Genomic DNA, 16,243 nt, shown 5'->3' on the forward strand with positions numbered 1-16,243 from the left:
TTTTGAGACGGAGTTTCACTCATGTTACCCAGGCTGGAGTGCAATGGTGCGATCTCGGCTCACCGCAACCTCCGCCTCCTGGGTTCAGGCAATTCTCCTGCCTCGGCCTCCTGAGTAGCTGGGATTACAGGCACGCACCACCATGCCCAGCCAAACATTTTGTACTTTTATTTGTTGAGCTGATAACCGCTGTTTCATGATGACTTTTTAGCCTGAAACAATGCCTCCCTGAGCTTGGCAATCCCCAAGTCATTGGTACTTGACTTACTACTTGAGTCAAGTACCAATGACTTACTACTTGACCTGATTGCGTGTTTTTTTTGTTTGTTTTTTTACTTTTTGGTTTTTGGGAGGTTTGCCATTCCTTCTTCGCAATGATGATTACCTTGGTTTGCTTTGTGTTTGAGCGCCTGCTGCGGCGGGTATCACATTGGGGTCACCACCTGAGATGTCCGCTACCTGCGGAGGGTTGGCCTTGCAGACTTTGACTTAATGATGGATGAATGAATGTACTTTTACACCACTGTAGTGATTAAAGTGGGCTAGGGATGGTTGTTGGCTGCTTTTAGAGGGCGAAATGCAACCAATCGACCCAGACTCCTCTACATACTTTTATTTATTATTAATTGTATAACAGGTTTTAAGTTAACACACTTGTGAGTAATTAACATGGTTAAAAGAGTGGTTTTATGAATGATAAAAGCCTTAAGTTTGGGGCCCAGAATAAACACTTTCGTGGTTAATTTACCTTTGATTTCTCCCTAAGAGGACCATTCAGCACAAAGTTTATATGAGTAAACAGAGTAGAGACAAAGGGATGTGGGGTAAACAGACTTAAACTGGAAAAGCTTTTTATCATCCCCATTTCTTCCCTAACATAATGGACAGGCTGCCTCTAACCTGTCCCAATAAAACCTTTTGGCCTTCTAAAAGGTTTGAGACTATAATTTATAACTTTCCAAATATTTTATGCAATATTTTGCCAGCCACTCCAGCCTGGGCAACAGAGCGAGATTCTGTCTCAAAAATATAATAAATTAATTAACCCTATCCCATTTCTGAACTCCTTTATCCCACTTTTTTCATTTTGCTTGTCACCTGCTAATATCCTATACTTCATTTCTTATGTTTGTTATAATGTCTCTTTTCTTTCCATTAGAATTTAGGCTCTAAGAGGGCAGAGGCTGTTGGTGTATTTTGTTCACAGATGATTCCCAAGCCTCTAGAACAGTGCTCAGTACAGAGTAGCTGCTCAGTAAATATCTGTTGAATAAGTGACATAGCAGAACAGTTTTCAAATGTGGGTGTCTTCAGTTCACACAGCCCTTAAATGTGCTTCCTCCCTCAGGTAAGTTAGCCTCCGCCTCCTCCGTCAGATAAGGGTCTGAGGACAAGTTTCCTGACTGCTCCCTGACACCAAGCCCTATATTCTGCCTCTGGGGTGGAGAGGAGCATTGGGACTCAGTCTACAGTGAAATAAGCATCACAGTTACATTCACAAATGAATATACACTAAATCCCACAAATATAATTATGGAATAATAGCCCCAAATAATCCCATACTGTCCTGGAACTACCAGCAGGCCTAGCAACCTCATGGTTCACTGTGGCATCCTGGATCCCTACACGGTCAGGACCTGAGGGTCTGACGCTACATAACCTGAGGACTCTCACTTTGTCACAGCTGTTCCCTTGGGAGGAGCAGCCTTCACTTTTCCTCCTGATGCATTGGGTCTTGGGCCCATGACCCTCTGGAGGGAGCTCCTATGGGGGTTTTGCAGGCCTCAAAAGCAGCAGGGGTATCCCCTTAGACCAACTGCCTCAGGCTGGGCTTTAGAGGAGGCCAGGATCTGTAGAGGAGGCCAGGCAGAGGATGGCTATGGGAAATGGGATTCTGCTGGCCTTCTAGCAGGTTCGTATTTGTGCCCTGTACTTGCCATCCATTATTTCTGCCAATTCTAAGGATGATTATAGCTTCTGATTGAGGAGCGCCGAGAGGCGAAGTCACTTTTCCAGTCTTAATGGCAGGAAACTGCAGAGCCAAGATTTAAACAGCCTCTTCACCCCATATCCTGGAGCCAGGAGCTCTAAAGACAGGGAGTGGGTAGAATAAACCCTATCCACCTCACTTCCCAGGCTGGGCTAGGTTTGCATTCCATGGGGGAGGGGCTAGAAAGGGCCAGCCCTGAAGCACACCTGGAGCGTGATCATCCTGAAAGCTGGCAGTCCTGGGTTGATAATATTCTCTCCTCAGGCCCCCAGAGAGGGTGGTAGAGGGACAAAGGGAAGTGGCTTGAGGCAGGAACTGGCACCAACACTTGGTCTCTCTCCCATGTCTCCAGTGATCCCAGAAGCCCATCACCCCATCCACCCGCACACAGACACTGAAGACTAGACATGGTCAGGAGAGTGAGATGCCAGAAACTCCACCATTAAAGAACTGCTCTTTGAGGCATGTGTGGGCCTCTGTGCACCCACACTAAGCCTGCCAAATAGCCCTCTGAGTCACCGGGATCTCAGGGCATCTTGCACAGGCAACTGGGAGCTGGGTTTTGAGGAGGGTAGTTTAGGCACCTGGCCAGGGCTGGCCCACAGACAGCCCTGGGAGCTGAGGGAGAGGGAGTAACGGCAGAGGGAACGGAATCCAGCAACTCTGTGGCTTGGTACAAAGCCTCTTTTGCTCCCGAGCTCCAGCCCCTCCCCACGTCAGGTCCTACCACAGAGGCTTACCCCCAGCAGGAACCAGCAGGGCACCTCCCAGCCTGTGAGAGCCAGGAGGGGCCGACAGGGGAGGAGACTGGGTTTCTCTATGAGCAGGGTGGGGCCCAGCCTTCATTTCTGGCAGAATCTGGTTGCATGTGCCAGCCCTGAGTCAGCAGTGCCCATCCTGCCCAAGAACCCTGGGCTAGAGAGGAGGCTGCAGCTTCTGTGTCTGTGCCAGAGGCCAGAGGTGGGCTTCTGTGAGGTGGGTTTGGAGCATGCAAAGGAACAGCCGGGCTGCAGCCCCTGCAGGGAACAGGAATAGAGGGAGACGAGAAGCTCCCAGGTAGTGCCCTGGCTTCCGGCCTGGGCTGAGTTGGGAGATGACGTGAATACATAGGAATGATGCCTGAGATGGAGCCGTGTCCACTCCTGGTGTCAGAGTTTCATTGTGACGCTGCCTAGGAAGAGGAGAGGAACTAGAGAGGGCCGGGCTTGCAGAGAACAGGGTACGCAGGCCCAGGAGTGTCAGAGGTGCAGGTGGTAGGCTCCAAGGCCTGAGAAGGCCCCCAGAGGACAGAGAAGGGGACCCTTCTCCCTCCTTACCCCTGCCCTGGCCTCCTGTATAGAGGTCCAAAGTGGGGCCTGCCAGTATGGATTTGCTCATCCCTCAACAGACATGGAGTATGGCCCTGGACGGAGGGAAAGCAAGGAGGGAACTGACAGCCTGCCCAGGGCACAGTGTTCATACTGCAGGACGGGATAGGAGCTGAGTGCTGGGAAGGGGTGAGGCCCCGTCTGTGGAGGGGGGGCATGCAGAGTAGGGGGGCATGCAGAGTAGGGGGGCATGCAGAGTAGGGGGGCATGCAGAGTTGGGGGGCATGCAGAGTTGGGGGGCATGCAGAGTTGGGGGGCATGCAGAGTAGGGGGCTCTCCAAAGCTGGGAAGTCCTGACCCACTCTTAACCCTCAGTACCAGAAGAATGCCCTCCAGCTGTTTCACTTCCCTTACTCAAGGCCACTCAGGCCCACTAGGGCCCAGCCTCCTCCCCAAAAAGCTGGTCCAGCTAGCTTTGCCAGACTTTCACATTGGCCTTATCAGCCCAGGAGGCCTGGGTGGCTTTTCTGGGGGGCCTAGCACCCCCTCATCCTGGGAGGCCCTCTGGGGTCTCTCTGACACCATGAGCCCAGTTTTCCCAAGGGACTCTCTAAAGGGGTGGTGGGCAACAGGATCCAGGAACCCTCCCAGGGGCCGGGGTGGAGGGGTGTCTGGGCAACTTATAAAGAGGGTTTTCTGAGCCCCAAGAGTGGGGGGTGGGTCTGCATAGGGACCTTGCCCAGATGGCCCTTTGGGAGGCCACCTGAAGGTACCCTGAGGATCCTCCCCTCGGCTGCATGGATCGCTGGGGTTTTGGGATATGAGGGGCTCCGAAGTGAACTCTGTACCTGTTTGCTTACTCCTTCCTTTCCCCCCCCCCCAGCACTCCACCAAAGGCCACTCTTAAGGCTAGAAACCTCCCAGGGGGAGGGAAGGGGACGCTCCTGCCGTCAAGGTCCAGGTATTGCTCTCTGAAGACCTAGTCGTGTCCGTGCACCCATTTGGCAGAAGGGAAAGCGAATACGGGAGCAGTGTCTGGAAGCCTGGACGCCGCGTCTCCCCAGCGCAGCGGCGCACCTGGGCGTCGGACCTTACACGATCCCTTCCCCGGGATGACGCCGGATTCTTTCCAGCATCACCCTGACCCCAGCGAGGCGCCCACAAGCAGGGCGTGGGGCCGGACCGCCCGCGGTAATGACAGGGCCCGCGGCCCGTGGGTGGCGGCGGCAGAGGAAGCTGGAGGGATCTGGCTATTTCTGGTCGGGGTGCGCCTGCTCGCCCGGGCAGGGGTTGGCCTGTCCGCGCGGCCCCCAGCTCTGCCCTCCCCGCAGCGTCCCCAGCAGGGGCGGGGAGAGGCGCGGGTTGGCGGGCCCCAGGGGGCGGGGGCGCAGGCCGGCGGGGGCGGGGCGGAGTCCGGGCCCACCCTCGGCCTCCTCCCACCCGCTCCACTCGGATCCCTCCACCGCGCTCTGCTCGGACCCGGCGCCGGCGCCGCTCACGTGAGTCCCGCGGTGCCCCTCCCGCCACGCCGCCCGTGGGGCATGGACTCGGGCGGGGACTTCCTGACCCTGCACGGTGAGTGCCCGGCCCGCGCAAGCAGGAGACCCTGCCGGGCGAAGGCCTGGAGAGCCGTTCCGGGCCCTGGACCCGGAGCCCCCAGCTCCCTCGGCCGCCTCCACCCCGCCCCGGGCCAGCCTCTCGGCCCCCTCGCGGGACTAGGAAAATCTCAGCCCGCGGCTCCCTGGGTGGTACTGTCAGCACGACCCTGGGTGTTTCCAGGCTTGTTCCAGATCTGGCCCGGGGTCGTGGGGGTGGGAGGGGCGGCACGGCTCTGAAGACTTCTCTCCGCCTTGGCGGACTCCCTTGTCCTGGTCGTGAAAGTCTGAGTTCCACGGTCCCGCTTGGACGGAGGGGCGGGGGAGGAAGGAAACAGCATCCAAGAACGACCAAATTCTCCTTGCCTCATCCGGGCGGCCCCAGAGGCTCCCCAAAGCCCTGGCGTGCCCGGACAGCGTCTGGCCGCGCGGATGTGGCGGAGTGGGGGGTTAGAAGGTGGGGCTAGGCGGTGTCCAAGGTTAACCGTGGTCGGGCTGTGCAGCCTTAACTGCCCAGCGCAGAAATAGCGATGCTCAGGCTGGGAGAAGCAGCCTGATCCCCTCATCTGCGACCCTCCATGGGGCATAGGGCCAGGTCTCAGCCGGAGCTGCCTGCTCCATCCTTTGTCCAGTGGAGCTGTGTTTCCTCCGGTATGAGCCAGCTCTTTGCCCTTTCGCTGTTTCTCCAGCAGCGAGGGGAGCCTGGGCTCCCGAATACAGGTCTGGAGGCCTTCTGGGAGAGGGGAGTTTGGGACGGGTAACTTTGGGCGCCAGTTTGCTCCAGGCCAGGGACGCACCCAGTCTTGGCGGGGGCTTGCCCTCCTGCCCCTCCAGGTCACTTGCCAGCTCCGCAAACCCTGCTCCTTTCATGCCAGTCACTGCTTTACTGCATATCCCTCTCTTTTCTAGTACCCTTGGAGTTGGAGACTGGCCACCACCTATCCATCTAAACTGTTCATGGACATAATAGATGGGAAAGAGAAGGGCAGAGCCCTCCAGCTTTCTGCTGGAGTCCCCTGGAATTTAGGGAGGCTTAGAGATGTTCCCATCAGCCAGCCTCCAGCCTATCTCGTGTTTCCCTGTTGGCCCAGACCTGGTCCTCCTGGCCCAGAGAGACCTTGCTCTATGCCCAGAGCTGGTGCCTTCATACCAATAGCCTAGACTCCTTAAAACCACCTTTTAAGGTGTCTAGATGAGCCACGGAGTCCCTGCCCCTTCCAGTGCTCCCTCGACTTTCTTCAGACCAGAGGTGTCTTTAGTGTGCCTGCCAGACTAGCAAGACGGGAGGCTGGGCAGCTCAGAGGACACAGTGGAAACCTCTGCGTTCTCTCTGACGCAGCATCGCTCCTCAGCTCCTGTTTGAACAGGCTTCATCCTCAGTGTCTGTGCCTTTGTCAGTTTCTCTCCTGAGGCAGCCCTGATATCTTTTCCATGGAGGAAAACACACACAGGCTCAGTCAGGATCTCTCAGTCCTGTGGCATGGGGTTGGCTGCCCTGGCCCACCCCATTTGACACCAGCCTCCCAAATGCCTCAGTCCAGCCTTTCCCAAAGGGTTGACAAAAACACTGTGACCCCAAGCTAGTTTCCCTGAGGGCCCTGCCACTTCTAGCTGATCACCCAAAATTACCTACCTTAACTGCCTTCTGTCCACACTGCAAACCAGATGGGGAAATAAGAACGTGTCAAGGAGAATTCTTGGTGGGAGGGGGTGGTCACTGTGCCTGGTGCCGTTCCAAATCGTCTACACTTGCATCGGAGAGTCTGTATCCATTTCACAGTGTGGCTGCCCCAGCACCATGCGTGCTGCAGACCCACTCTCTCTGGCTTGGGGCTCCATACTCTCTTGAAGGAGCCCAGAGGGGCTCCTTCTGTTGGCCTGGGGAGATATGGGGCTCACATAGATATGAGATGCCCCTTCTGTCCTCCCCCCAGATGCATGCAGAGGTAGTAGAGTTTACTGGCATCAATTCTGAAAGCAAAGTACCTGAATTCAAGTCGGCTTTCTCATCTCAGATGAATTCCTTGACTTCTCTGTGTGTCAGTTTCTTCACCTGTGAAGTGGGGGATAATGCCATGTACCTCATAGGGTTGCTGTGAAGATTAAATGAGGTAATATGTACATGGCATTTAGAACAGTGCCTGATACCCAGTGAGTGCTGTGTGCCTGCAGGAGGCCCCCTCCCCAAGTTTCTATGCCCTATGAGCTGCTGTCTATAGTTCTTTGGGAGATGACGGGGCATTGTAAGATAGTTCCTAGTTGGGGAAAATAGGGCCAGAACTAGATTCAAGAGCCGCCCAACTCCTTCTAGGCCCTCTGAAGCCCTCACACTGATGCTACAGCCTCCATCCTCCTTCCCTCACTTTATTTCCTCTACTCTTTTTATTCTGGTTGCGCCTGGTCTGGCTTCTCCAGCAGGTCCCTTGATGCGCCCAAAAGGACGTCACCTTCCAGGGCCCTCCCCTCACTGAACACCCCCTCCACACACACACTAACTTTTCCTATACCCAATCCCTTTTGCCCCCTGTAAGACTTGCCATTTGTAAAAATAGAAAATAGAGGGGCCTCATCTTGGCCCCAGGAGACCTGGGCTCCAGTCCTAGCTTTGCTGTTATTTACAATGGGCCTGAGAATCATCCATGGGATAGCAATACATGTTTCACAGACGGTGTGGGGAACATAAACACCAATGGGCATAGGAGTTCTAGGCTGCTGCAAAAATCAGTCCTCCAAGAGATGATTCCAGAGCATCTTAGTAAGTTGGGGCGGCCACTTCTCACCCACCTATGGTTCAAAAGCTGTCTGTCCCTGGGCTTCCAGGCCCGTGCCACACAGACACACACGGAACTATGTCAGTCTTAACTTTTTGTGCCATAGACCACTTTGGCAGTCAGGTGAAGCCTGTAGACCCCTTCTATGATCATGATTTTATTTATTTTTGACACAGTCTCCCCCTGTCTCCCAGGCTGGAGTGTAGTTCACGCCATCTCTGCTTACCGCAACCTCCACCTCCTGGGTTCAGTCGATTGTCCTGCCTCAGCCTCCCAAGTAACTGGGATTACAGGCACTGCCCACCACACCCAGCTAATTTTTGTATTTTTAGCAGAGACAGGATTTCTCCATGTTGGCCCGGCTGGTCTCGAATTCCTGACCTTAAGTGATCTGCCGGCCTTGACCTCCCAGAATGCTGGGATTACAGGCGTGAGCTGCTGCACCCAGCCAGAAGCATGTTTTTAAATGCAGAAAATAAAATACCTAAGAATTGAAAGAAAGCCAGTTATTTTGAGATGTGATTCTATCCGCAGGTTCTTGAGGGGTCTTTGGTCTAGTTAAGAACTCCTGTGTAGTTTCTCCATAACACAGGCTCCCCTTGCACTCTGCTTCCCTCTCCAAAGAACAGCTTTTTCTCTGTGTTCATATTTCAGCTAATCTACCTTGCCCATCTACTAACTCACCTTGCTCATGATTTATTCTCTCTGATATGACCTTAGGCAGGTTACTCTGCGCTTCAGTTTATTGTTATTACTGCTGTGCTTGTCTGAGCCAATAACTGGCTTTGCCAGTGACTCACCGTCAATGCTGGTGACTGGAGCTGCAGTGAAGCGAACTGGGGGGAACTATTCAGAGGCCGGGAGTGAAAGAGTGAGTCATGCCTCTGGGTGGTGTCCTGAGCTTGGCACACAGTAGGGACTCAATAAATAATTGCTGGGTGAATGAAAGGGACGTTGTGATGTACAAGAAAGGATCCACTGTTCCGAGCATATTGGCAGCGAAGTTTTGTGCAAAGTTACAGTCGTTCTCATGTATTCATGAAAGCCAGCCTGGGTTAATGGGCTCATTTTAAGATCAGCATTTTTTCAAGAATTCTGTTTGCATACGGCACCTTGGGGATTATCACTTAGGTGGTCAAACCGAGACAAGGAAACAGGCCCGCCTGAGGCTCACAAATGAGGCAACCTCAAGCTGAGTCGCAATGAATTAGTTGAGCAATCGAAGTAAAATACTTGGGGGGCTGGGTGTCTGGCCCAGGCTCCGTCCCCGTTCCCGCCTGGCCTCGCCCCACTCAGATCCCCGCTAGACTGCCGCCCACTGGGACTCCCCTCAGTTCTGTCTCCCCAGACTCGGCCCTTCGGTCCTGCGCCAGCCTGCGAGGTGGCGTTAGAATTCGCCGCTCAGGCTCCCTGGTCAGGCTCCGCCCATGCTGCCTGCCGGGCCCTGGCCCTGCCCCCGCGCCGCCTCCAAAGTCGAGGGCCCGCCCCTCCCTGCCTGGACACGCCCCCTCAGTGTGGGATCCTCCCAGGCTTGCCTCCTGGGCCGTGGCCCCGCCCCCCGGGCTGCTTCCTGGGTGTGGCCTTGCCTCCACGTCGCCTCCGGAGCAGAGGCTCCTGGCCTGAGCTCCGCCCCTGGGCCTGGCCCCTCCCTCGCCCCGCCTCGGCTCTGGGCCTGGCCCCTCCCTCGCCCCGCCTTGGCCCTGGCCCCGCCCCCAGCCCGCTTTTTGGTCTCCAGCCTTCGACACAGATTTGCTTCCTGGGTTATGGATTTGTCCCCACTCCGCCTCCACAGGGCCCGGCATCTCCTCGGCCCAGCCTCCTGGGTTCTGGATCCACCCCCTGTCCCCACCCACGCCTCGACGCAGCTCTCGCCCCACCTCCAGGGGGCACTGGTCTCACCCCTCTTGGATGGCCCAGCCTTTTACGGTCTGACTACGCTTTCCTTAGCCCAGATTTTCTTCTCGTTCCGCCTCCTGTGTTCTGATTCCCCCCATACCCCTCACTTCGCCTCCGCTCTGGGGGCATATGTCCTGCCCCTTGAGGACTAGCTCCCCACACTAGGGTCTGACTCCACCCCTCTACAGATTTCCCTCTCGTCCCGCCCCCTCCAGGGTGGGCCCCTCCTCTCGAACTCTAGCTCCTCCCTCCCATTCCTGGACTCCGCCCCTGCTACCCTACAGGGCGACAGTTCCGCCCCCTGGACAGGAGCAGTGGGTGCTGTGAGCATAAAACACTGGAAGCAGCGCTGTCCCGGACCCGGCTCCTCGCAGGCAGGGGCACAGGAGGGGGAGCGCCATGCAGTGCCTGGGGATCCGGAGCCGCTCCAGGGAGCTCTGCCTGCAGGAGCAGAGCCATAAGGTGGCGGCACTCAATGGACAGAGGCTGGGTAAGGGGCGCAGAGCACTCCGAGATCGGGGAGTGGGAAGGCAGCTGGGACAGGACGCCCACCACTTGTCCATTCGCTTGGGGCCATTTGCCTTGGAACCTTTAATTGGAGGTGTTTAGTACTTCTGTGAGTGCGTGACCCACTGTGGGGCAGTGTTTGCAGTGGTGGGTACTAGGGTGATTAGTTACCCCTTTTCATGATTTAATTCATCTCCAAAGCTCTCCATCCCTTGTTACCCGACGTGCTCCTGTTGACAAATTTCTGAGGCCCCGGGTATGTGGCCTGGTGTGTTACAGGTATGACTGGGTAACCACTGAGGCGATCTGCAAGTTTGTGCTCCAGTATGATCCTGTGCAAAAGTGTGCCTGTATGTGATGGGTGTGACAGTGGTGATCTAGTATGGGACCCAGTGCCGGCTGAGTAGTTCTTTCACGCCTGTGGTCTGCGGTGGGGCCGCTGTGCAGCGTGTAATGATGATGATAGTGTGTAAGGTTGTGAAACCAAGTGCGTGACGTTGTGGCACTGAGTGTGACCGTATGACCGATGTGACAGTGGGTGGCCCAGGGTGATGGAGTGGTTCTGTCATTCCATCATGGTGTGTGTGTTATATGGATTTTCTGATGTTCTTACTCTGTGGCAGTGTGTCCCTGCATGGTGGCTGCGTGGAGTTTCATAGCGCTGACCCTGTGGGTAGACTACCTGCTTCTGAGTCCTGACTCCACCATGCAGCTTCCTTGAGCCTCAGTTTCCGCTTCTGTAAAATGGGAATAATGACAGTGCCTTCCTCGGTTATTGAGAGAATTAAGTACATGTGCTAAGAACAGTATCTTATTTAAATATTAACTACTATTACGGAAGCCTCTATCATCACCATCATGTTCTGGCACTGTATGTTGTGTGGCTATGCATGACTAAGTGTGACACTGAAACTCCCTGCGACAGTGTGTAATTTTGACAGTAACAACCCTTACTCTTCTTAGCCCCGTGCTGATGGGGGAACAAAAGCAGAGGGAGGTAGTGTGTCACTGTGTGTGGCTCACTGTCTCTTTGATGTTGTGTGTGTGGTGGTCTAGGCTGTGACTGTGTATTTGTGTGGCCATATCTGTGTAGCTGTGTATTGATGTGGGTCCCAGGCACAGTGTGTCTTCATTATGCATCATCCTAGGTATAGGGACAGGACTCCTGGCACCTCCCTCAGCTTCCCACTAGCACCTGCAGCACCCTGTGTGCCCCAGCACATGACCATCTCACTGTGCACAGCTAGCCTGGGCAGGCTGCAAGTCAACCCAGGCTGAGCTCAAAGGCCCTCACCACCACCCTCCCACAGGTGGAGAAGCTATTAGGTTGGTGCAAAAGTTATCTCAGTTTTTGCTGTTGAAAGTAATAGCAAAAAACACAATTACTTTTGCACCTACCTAATACTATGACTGGATTGAGTGGGGCTGGGTGAGGAGGTGCCACAGACTTTCTGGGTGCTAAGGGAACAAGGGTGCTGAAGCAGGCAGGCTAGAAGCTTCAGAAACAGAAGAGCCCCAACTGAGGCTAAGAGATGAGGGCACCTGCCCAGGTTTCCTGGTGGTCCAGAAGGCTGTGGCTGTCATCTTTCTGGAATTATCACCCTGGAACTCATGTCCACCTTCTAGAAGGCATTGCTGGCAGCTGGGTGTTTATCTCTGCCTGACTGTAGACGGGGCCACAGCCTGGCTCCAGGACAGGATGAGCATGTCATCTCTTCATGGTGTTTTCCAGAACAGGAGGGTGGGGCTCAACTTCTACTTCCTGGCTCCTGACTCCATCCCCATCCGTGCTGTTGGCAGTGGCTTGCCCTGATATGTGCCCAGCTTGTGCGGCAGGTGCTGGCAGAGGATGAGGAGATGTCCCTCTCAGCTTTAGAGGGACATCAGCCTTAGAAGGGATAGTGGAATTCCCTAGCAGAGGCTAGAGGTGGCCCTGTCCTCTGGCAGCCTGGGAACTCCCTGCCCTTCCTCTGGTCCCGGGGCCCTCAGACACAGCCAGTAGTTGGGACTATTTTATTGGAACCCCCTTCTTTTCCCCTGGGACCCCCCTTAGGCGAAGAAAGAGCTGTTCACACTAAGGCAGAACAGCTCTTCAAACGGGTGGACAGATCTGGGATGAAGGTGGAGGAAGGCCACATCAGACTGTCACCCCCGAGGAGGCCCAGGGATGCCTTCCCCTTGCTGTTCTTAGCCCAGTGCTGATGGGGGAACAAAAGCAGAGAGAGGGAAGGGAGTTACCTAAAGCCATAGGGTGTGGATGGACACTGGCCTCTGTCCTGCCTGGAAGCAGAAGACTGGGGAGGGTTAGAGAGTGTGTGAGTGATTGAAGCCTGGGGAAGGGTCCAGAGGGTTCTGCAGGCCCTGAAGATATGGAGGGCAGGCTCGCTGGGGTAGGGGCGTAGATAAAATGGGAGAGGCCATCTGCTGTTGGGGATCTGGGCTCAGAACAGAAAAGGCCTATGGCTTTGTGAGGGCTTCGCCGCATAGACGTGGGCCCAAGCCTCTCAGACTAGACCCTGGATTGAGGCTGCCGCTCTGCTGGAGCAGCAGGACAGAGATTGCTGATGGCCCACACCGTTCTGGGGAGAGAAGTGAAGCGGCCAATTGGCTCTGAATAGGGCTGGCTGCTGGTCTATTTCTGTGGCTAGGATGATACACCCATTATGATACACCCACTATATACACATGCCCTTATAGATGTTACTATAAGTACACCCATGGATTACTAAGGGTGGAGTTATCAACTCTATCAGTTGGCAGGACCTGCTGGATGGTGAAGGCTCTGGCGTCCTTTTGGTGCCTCCTGTCTGAGGGCATCACATCTTTGGAAGCCCACGCCTCTGAGAGCAGCAAGAGTGGGGCAGGACTGGGGCAAGCAACCAGGTTCCTCTCTGGGCTCTGGGCCAGGACCTGCTCAGCTTCTGAAAGGGATGTACTGTGCCTTAAAGCTGCTGTATCCTGAGGGGCCCCAGACCCTGGGAACTCTGGGGATGGGGCAGCCAGGGACAGGACCATCCCAGCAAGCCACACACAGGCTACAGTGGACTCACCTGTCTCTTCTTGGAGCAAGGATCAGAGATTTACTCATATGGGCTCAAGTCAGAGGTGGGGGTGACAACAAGGGTGAGGGTGGCAGAGATGGGCACAAGGGTCCCACAGAACCACAGTGTTGACACCAAGAACCCCAACTGCAATTATCTCAGGGCCTGCACAGATTCAGGCACCATCTCATTGAACCTAGAACTTCCCTCTGAGATGGCCGCTGTGACTATCTCCATTCATACACAGGAAAGCAGAGGCCCAGCAGCATGAAGTCCCTCACCCAGGTGACACAGCTGGTCGGGAAGGGCACGGGAACCTGGGCACAGATGATTCTGGAGCTATTGGAGTTGGGACGTTGTTTGGCTCCATGACACTCTGGGGCCCGTTTCCATCTGTGTCTGACCCCCTTTTGTCTTCTTGCTTTGCCTAATCTTTTGATCCCAGCTTCCTTCACTTCACTCTGACCCCTAAGTGTGACCAGGAAGGGCTCACCTAATCTTTCGAAACCATCTTTCAGAACATTTCTTAAGGGCCTGGTCCTCTAGGAACCAGGGGTTCTTGAATTAGCGGCCTGCCTTTTGTTCATTCAGCTGTGGGCAGCAGTAAGCATGGTCTGGGTGGGCAGGCAGCCTGTTTGCATGGTCACCTTAGCTGGCAATCAGGGATGACTTCCTGGAGGAGGGTGGGCTCTGGGAGCAGGTTGGAGCTTGGGTGGAGGAGGAAGGAGTAAACAGAGCTGAGGATGAGGCTGGTGAAAAGTGGGCTCTGAGACACTCCAGAGGTGGGCACCGCCAGTATGGGGTCTAAGGCAAGGGAAACTAGTGGAGAAGGTGGCATCTTACCAGCGTTGATCCCCAGGCCTGCAGGATGACAAGGATCTGCAGGCCCTGCTGAAGGGCAGCCAGCTGCTGAAGGTGAAGTCCAGCTCATGGCGGAGAGAGCGCTTCTACAAGTTGCAGGAGGACTGCAAAACCATCTGGCAGGAGTCCCGCAAGGTCATGCGGACCCCAGAGTCCCAGCTGTGTGAGTACCCTGGTGTCACAGGGGAGGAGGCAGAGTGCAGAATCTGGCCAGGGCTGGGCAAGTGTGGAGGTCACTCACAGATCAAAACCACAGATGGGAAAACCGAGGCTGGCCTGGTGGGGCATAGCTCATTTATACAACCAGGGCTAGCAATGGGGAAACTGAGGCTGGCTGTGGTCGGGGAGCGGAGCCAGTTAAATTACCTGTCGGGAAATGGAAGCCTAGTTTGGGTTGGAGAGGGCAGTCATGGGACGAGGACTACAGCTTTTGAGGGATGGGGACACTTAACCATGACCACAGAGGACGACCAGGCTCAGAAGCAGGGAGGGAGCTGGACGGCGGTGCCTGGACTCACAGGCCTCCACTCATGCATTTCTCAGAAGGAGGGAAATTGGGCGGATTAGGACTCCAGGTGTGGTGAAGGCAAAAGCCAGGCCCAAGGTCCAGGCAGATAAGGTACTTCCAGGTTTGAGTGGCCAGGGTAGAGGTGGGGCCGAAGGAGGCAGCTCCTCCCTGGGACTGGAGCCACAGGAGGGGTGTTAGGGCAGAGCAGGACTGGGACACACAGAGGCCACTGTTGGGGAGCCCTCGTGCGTCTGTGGGCTTTCTGGAAGCTTCTAAAAAGGCCGAGGAACCCAAGTTTCCAGGCCACAAATGGAGAGAGCCTCCTGCAAGGCCTCAGGGAGAAGAGGTTCTGCTCACTTCTGCCCTTTAAGGGAGAGAATTCCCTAAGGATCCTGTAAAATGAGATGTCTCCCTCTGCACCTTTACTTGGTGGGGACACTTTAGACCAATGCTTTGCAGCTGAACGGGGATGGAGATGCTGTGTATGTGGACTGTCCAGCAGGGAGCCACCAGCCACTTGTGACTACTGAGACCTTGAGATGTGGCTAGTGTGACTGCTGAACTGAACTCTTTAAGGAGGAAGGGAGGAAGGCAGGCAGGCAGGCTGAATTGAATTCTTAATCTTATTTAATTGTAACTAATTTATATTTAAACGGCCCCAGGTGGTTAGTGGTTACCGAATTGGACAGCAGGTGTGGATCACTGCAGCTTGGGTTTCGCACAGTTGGGACTCCTGGAGACCCCTTGTCCATTGTCCAGCCCTTGGCTGGGGTGTGGGTGGGGAGAGGGGGGCAGGTCTATAAGCAAGACTGAACATGGGTGATGAAGGAAGGTAGGAAGAGGGAGATTCCACCTACCAAGGGTGCCCCAGGAGGGTGCCTTTCACCCTGGAAGGGTCTGCCAGGTCTCAGGCCACTGGACAGGACCCTGAGAAGGTATGGTCTGCCAGCCTGTGGCCTGTGCAGGAGTGGAAGGAAAGTCAGGGCAGGAGCAGGGTCAGGCGCAGAGGGCCGGCTGGCTCCTTGGGGCTGTGAGCTATGGAAGGTTTGTGAGCAGGGCAGGGCAGGGTCTGAGCAGTCAGGGCTCTAGGGCATTCTGAGAACACCACACGGAGCCCCAGCTGAGCCTGCTGCCACACAGTACAGGAGTGACCGCCTGACTTTGTCTGTAGCGCCAAACGGGCTCCTTCATGGGCCTCTTGTCCTGATATGGGGTTTCCTGTTAGATGCTGGTAGGCGGGGCACAGTGAGAACGTGGATCTTACACTCTGAGCCCTGGGGATTCCTGGGAGCCCACCTATCTGCCCATACGTGTGCATGGCTCCGAGTGCACACCTAGCTCTTGGGAAGCGTGAGGGGGAGATAGAGGAGTGGGAGACCCAGGCCTTTCCTGCAGGAACGTTTTGGCTGGCAAGAGGAGGCCCTTGTGCTGGAAGGCTATGAGCAGATGGGCAGGAGGCCCAGAGTGAGCCGAGGTGCAGGGTGAGGAGGAGGCTAAGGGGCTGCAGGAGCCGGGTGCAGGGTGAAGAGGAGGCTGACGAGGCTGAGGGGCTGCAGGGCCGAGTGCAGGGTGAGGAGGAGGTTGAGGAGGAGGCTGAGGAGGAGGCTGAGGAGGAGGCTGAGGGGCTGCAGGGGCCGGGTGCAGGGTAAAGAGGAGACTGAGGAGGAGGCTGAGGGCTGCAGGGGCTGAGTGCAGGGTGAGGAGGAGGCTGAGGGCTGCAGGGGCCGGGTGCAGGGTGAGGAGGAGGCTGAGGGCTGCAGGGGCCGG

The 16,243-nt window shown here is 55.6% G+C and overlaps 1 protein-coding gene across 5 annotated transcripts in view; it reads left to right on the top strand.

The window, feature by feature from the left end:
* Positions 1-4,014: 4,014 nt before the first annotated feature.
* Positions 4,015-16,243, top strand: part of PLCD1 (phospholipase C delta 1) — a 25,579-nt gene continuing 13,350 nt past the window's right edge. Inside the window, exons 1-2 of one of the 5 annotated variants that reach the window (XM_017508428.2) lie at positions 4,015-4,488; positions 13,967-14,131. In XM_017508428.2, the coding sequence (XP_017363917.1) occupies positions 4,410-4,488; positions 13,967-14,131 (244 nt within the window). In that variant the 5' untranslated portion in view covers positions 4,015-4,409. Of the gene's footprint in view, positions 4,489-4,712; positions 4,873-9,400; positions 10,050-13,966; positions 14,132-16,243 lie in introns of those variants that run through there. The other 4 variants (XM_017508429.2, XM_037731304.1, XM_017508427.2 and 1 more) reach the window with 4 other exon arrangements.

This window comes from Cebus imitator, unplaced genomic scaffold, assembly GCF_001604975.1.
Source record: "Cebus imitator isolate Cc_AM_T3 unplaced genomic scaffold, Cebus_imitator-1.0 Scaffold391, whole genome shotgun sequence".
Lineage (NCBI taxonomy): Eukaryota > Metazoa > Chordata > Mammalia > Primates > Cebidae > Cebus > Cebus imitator.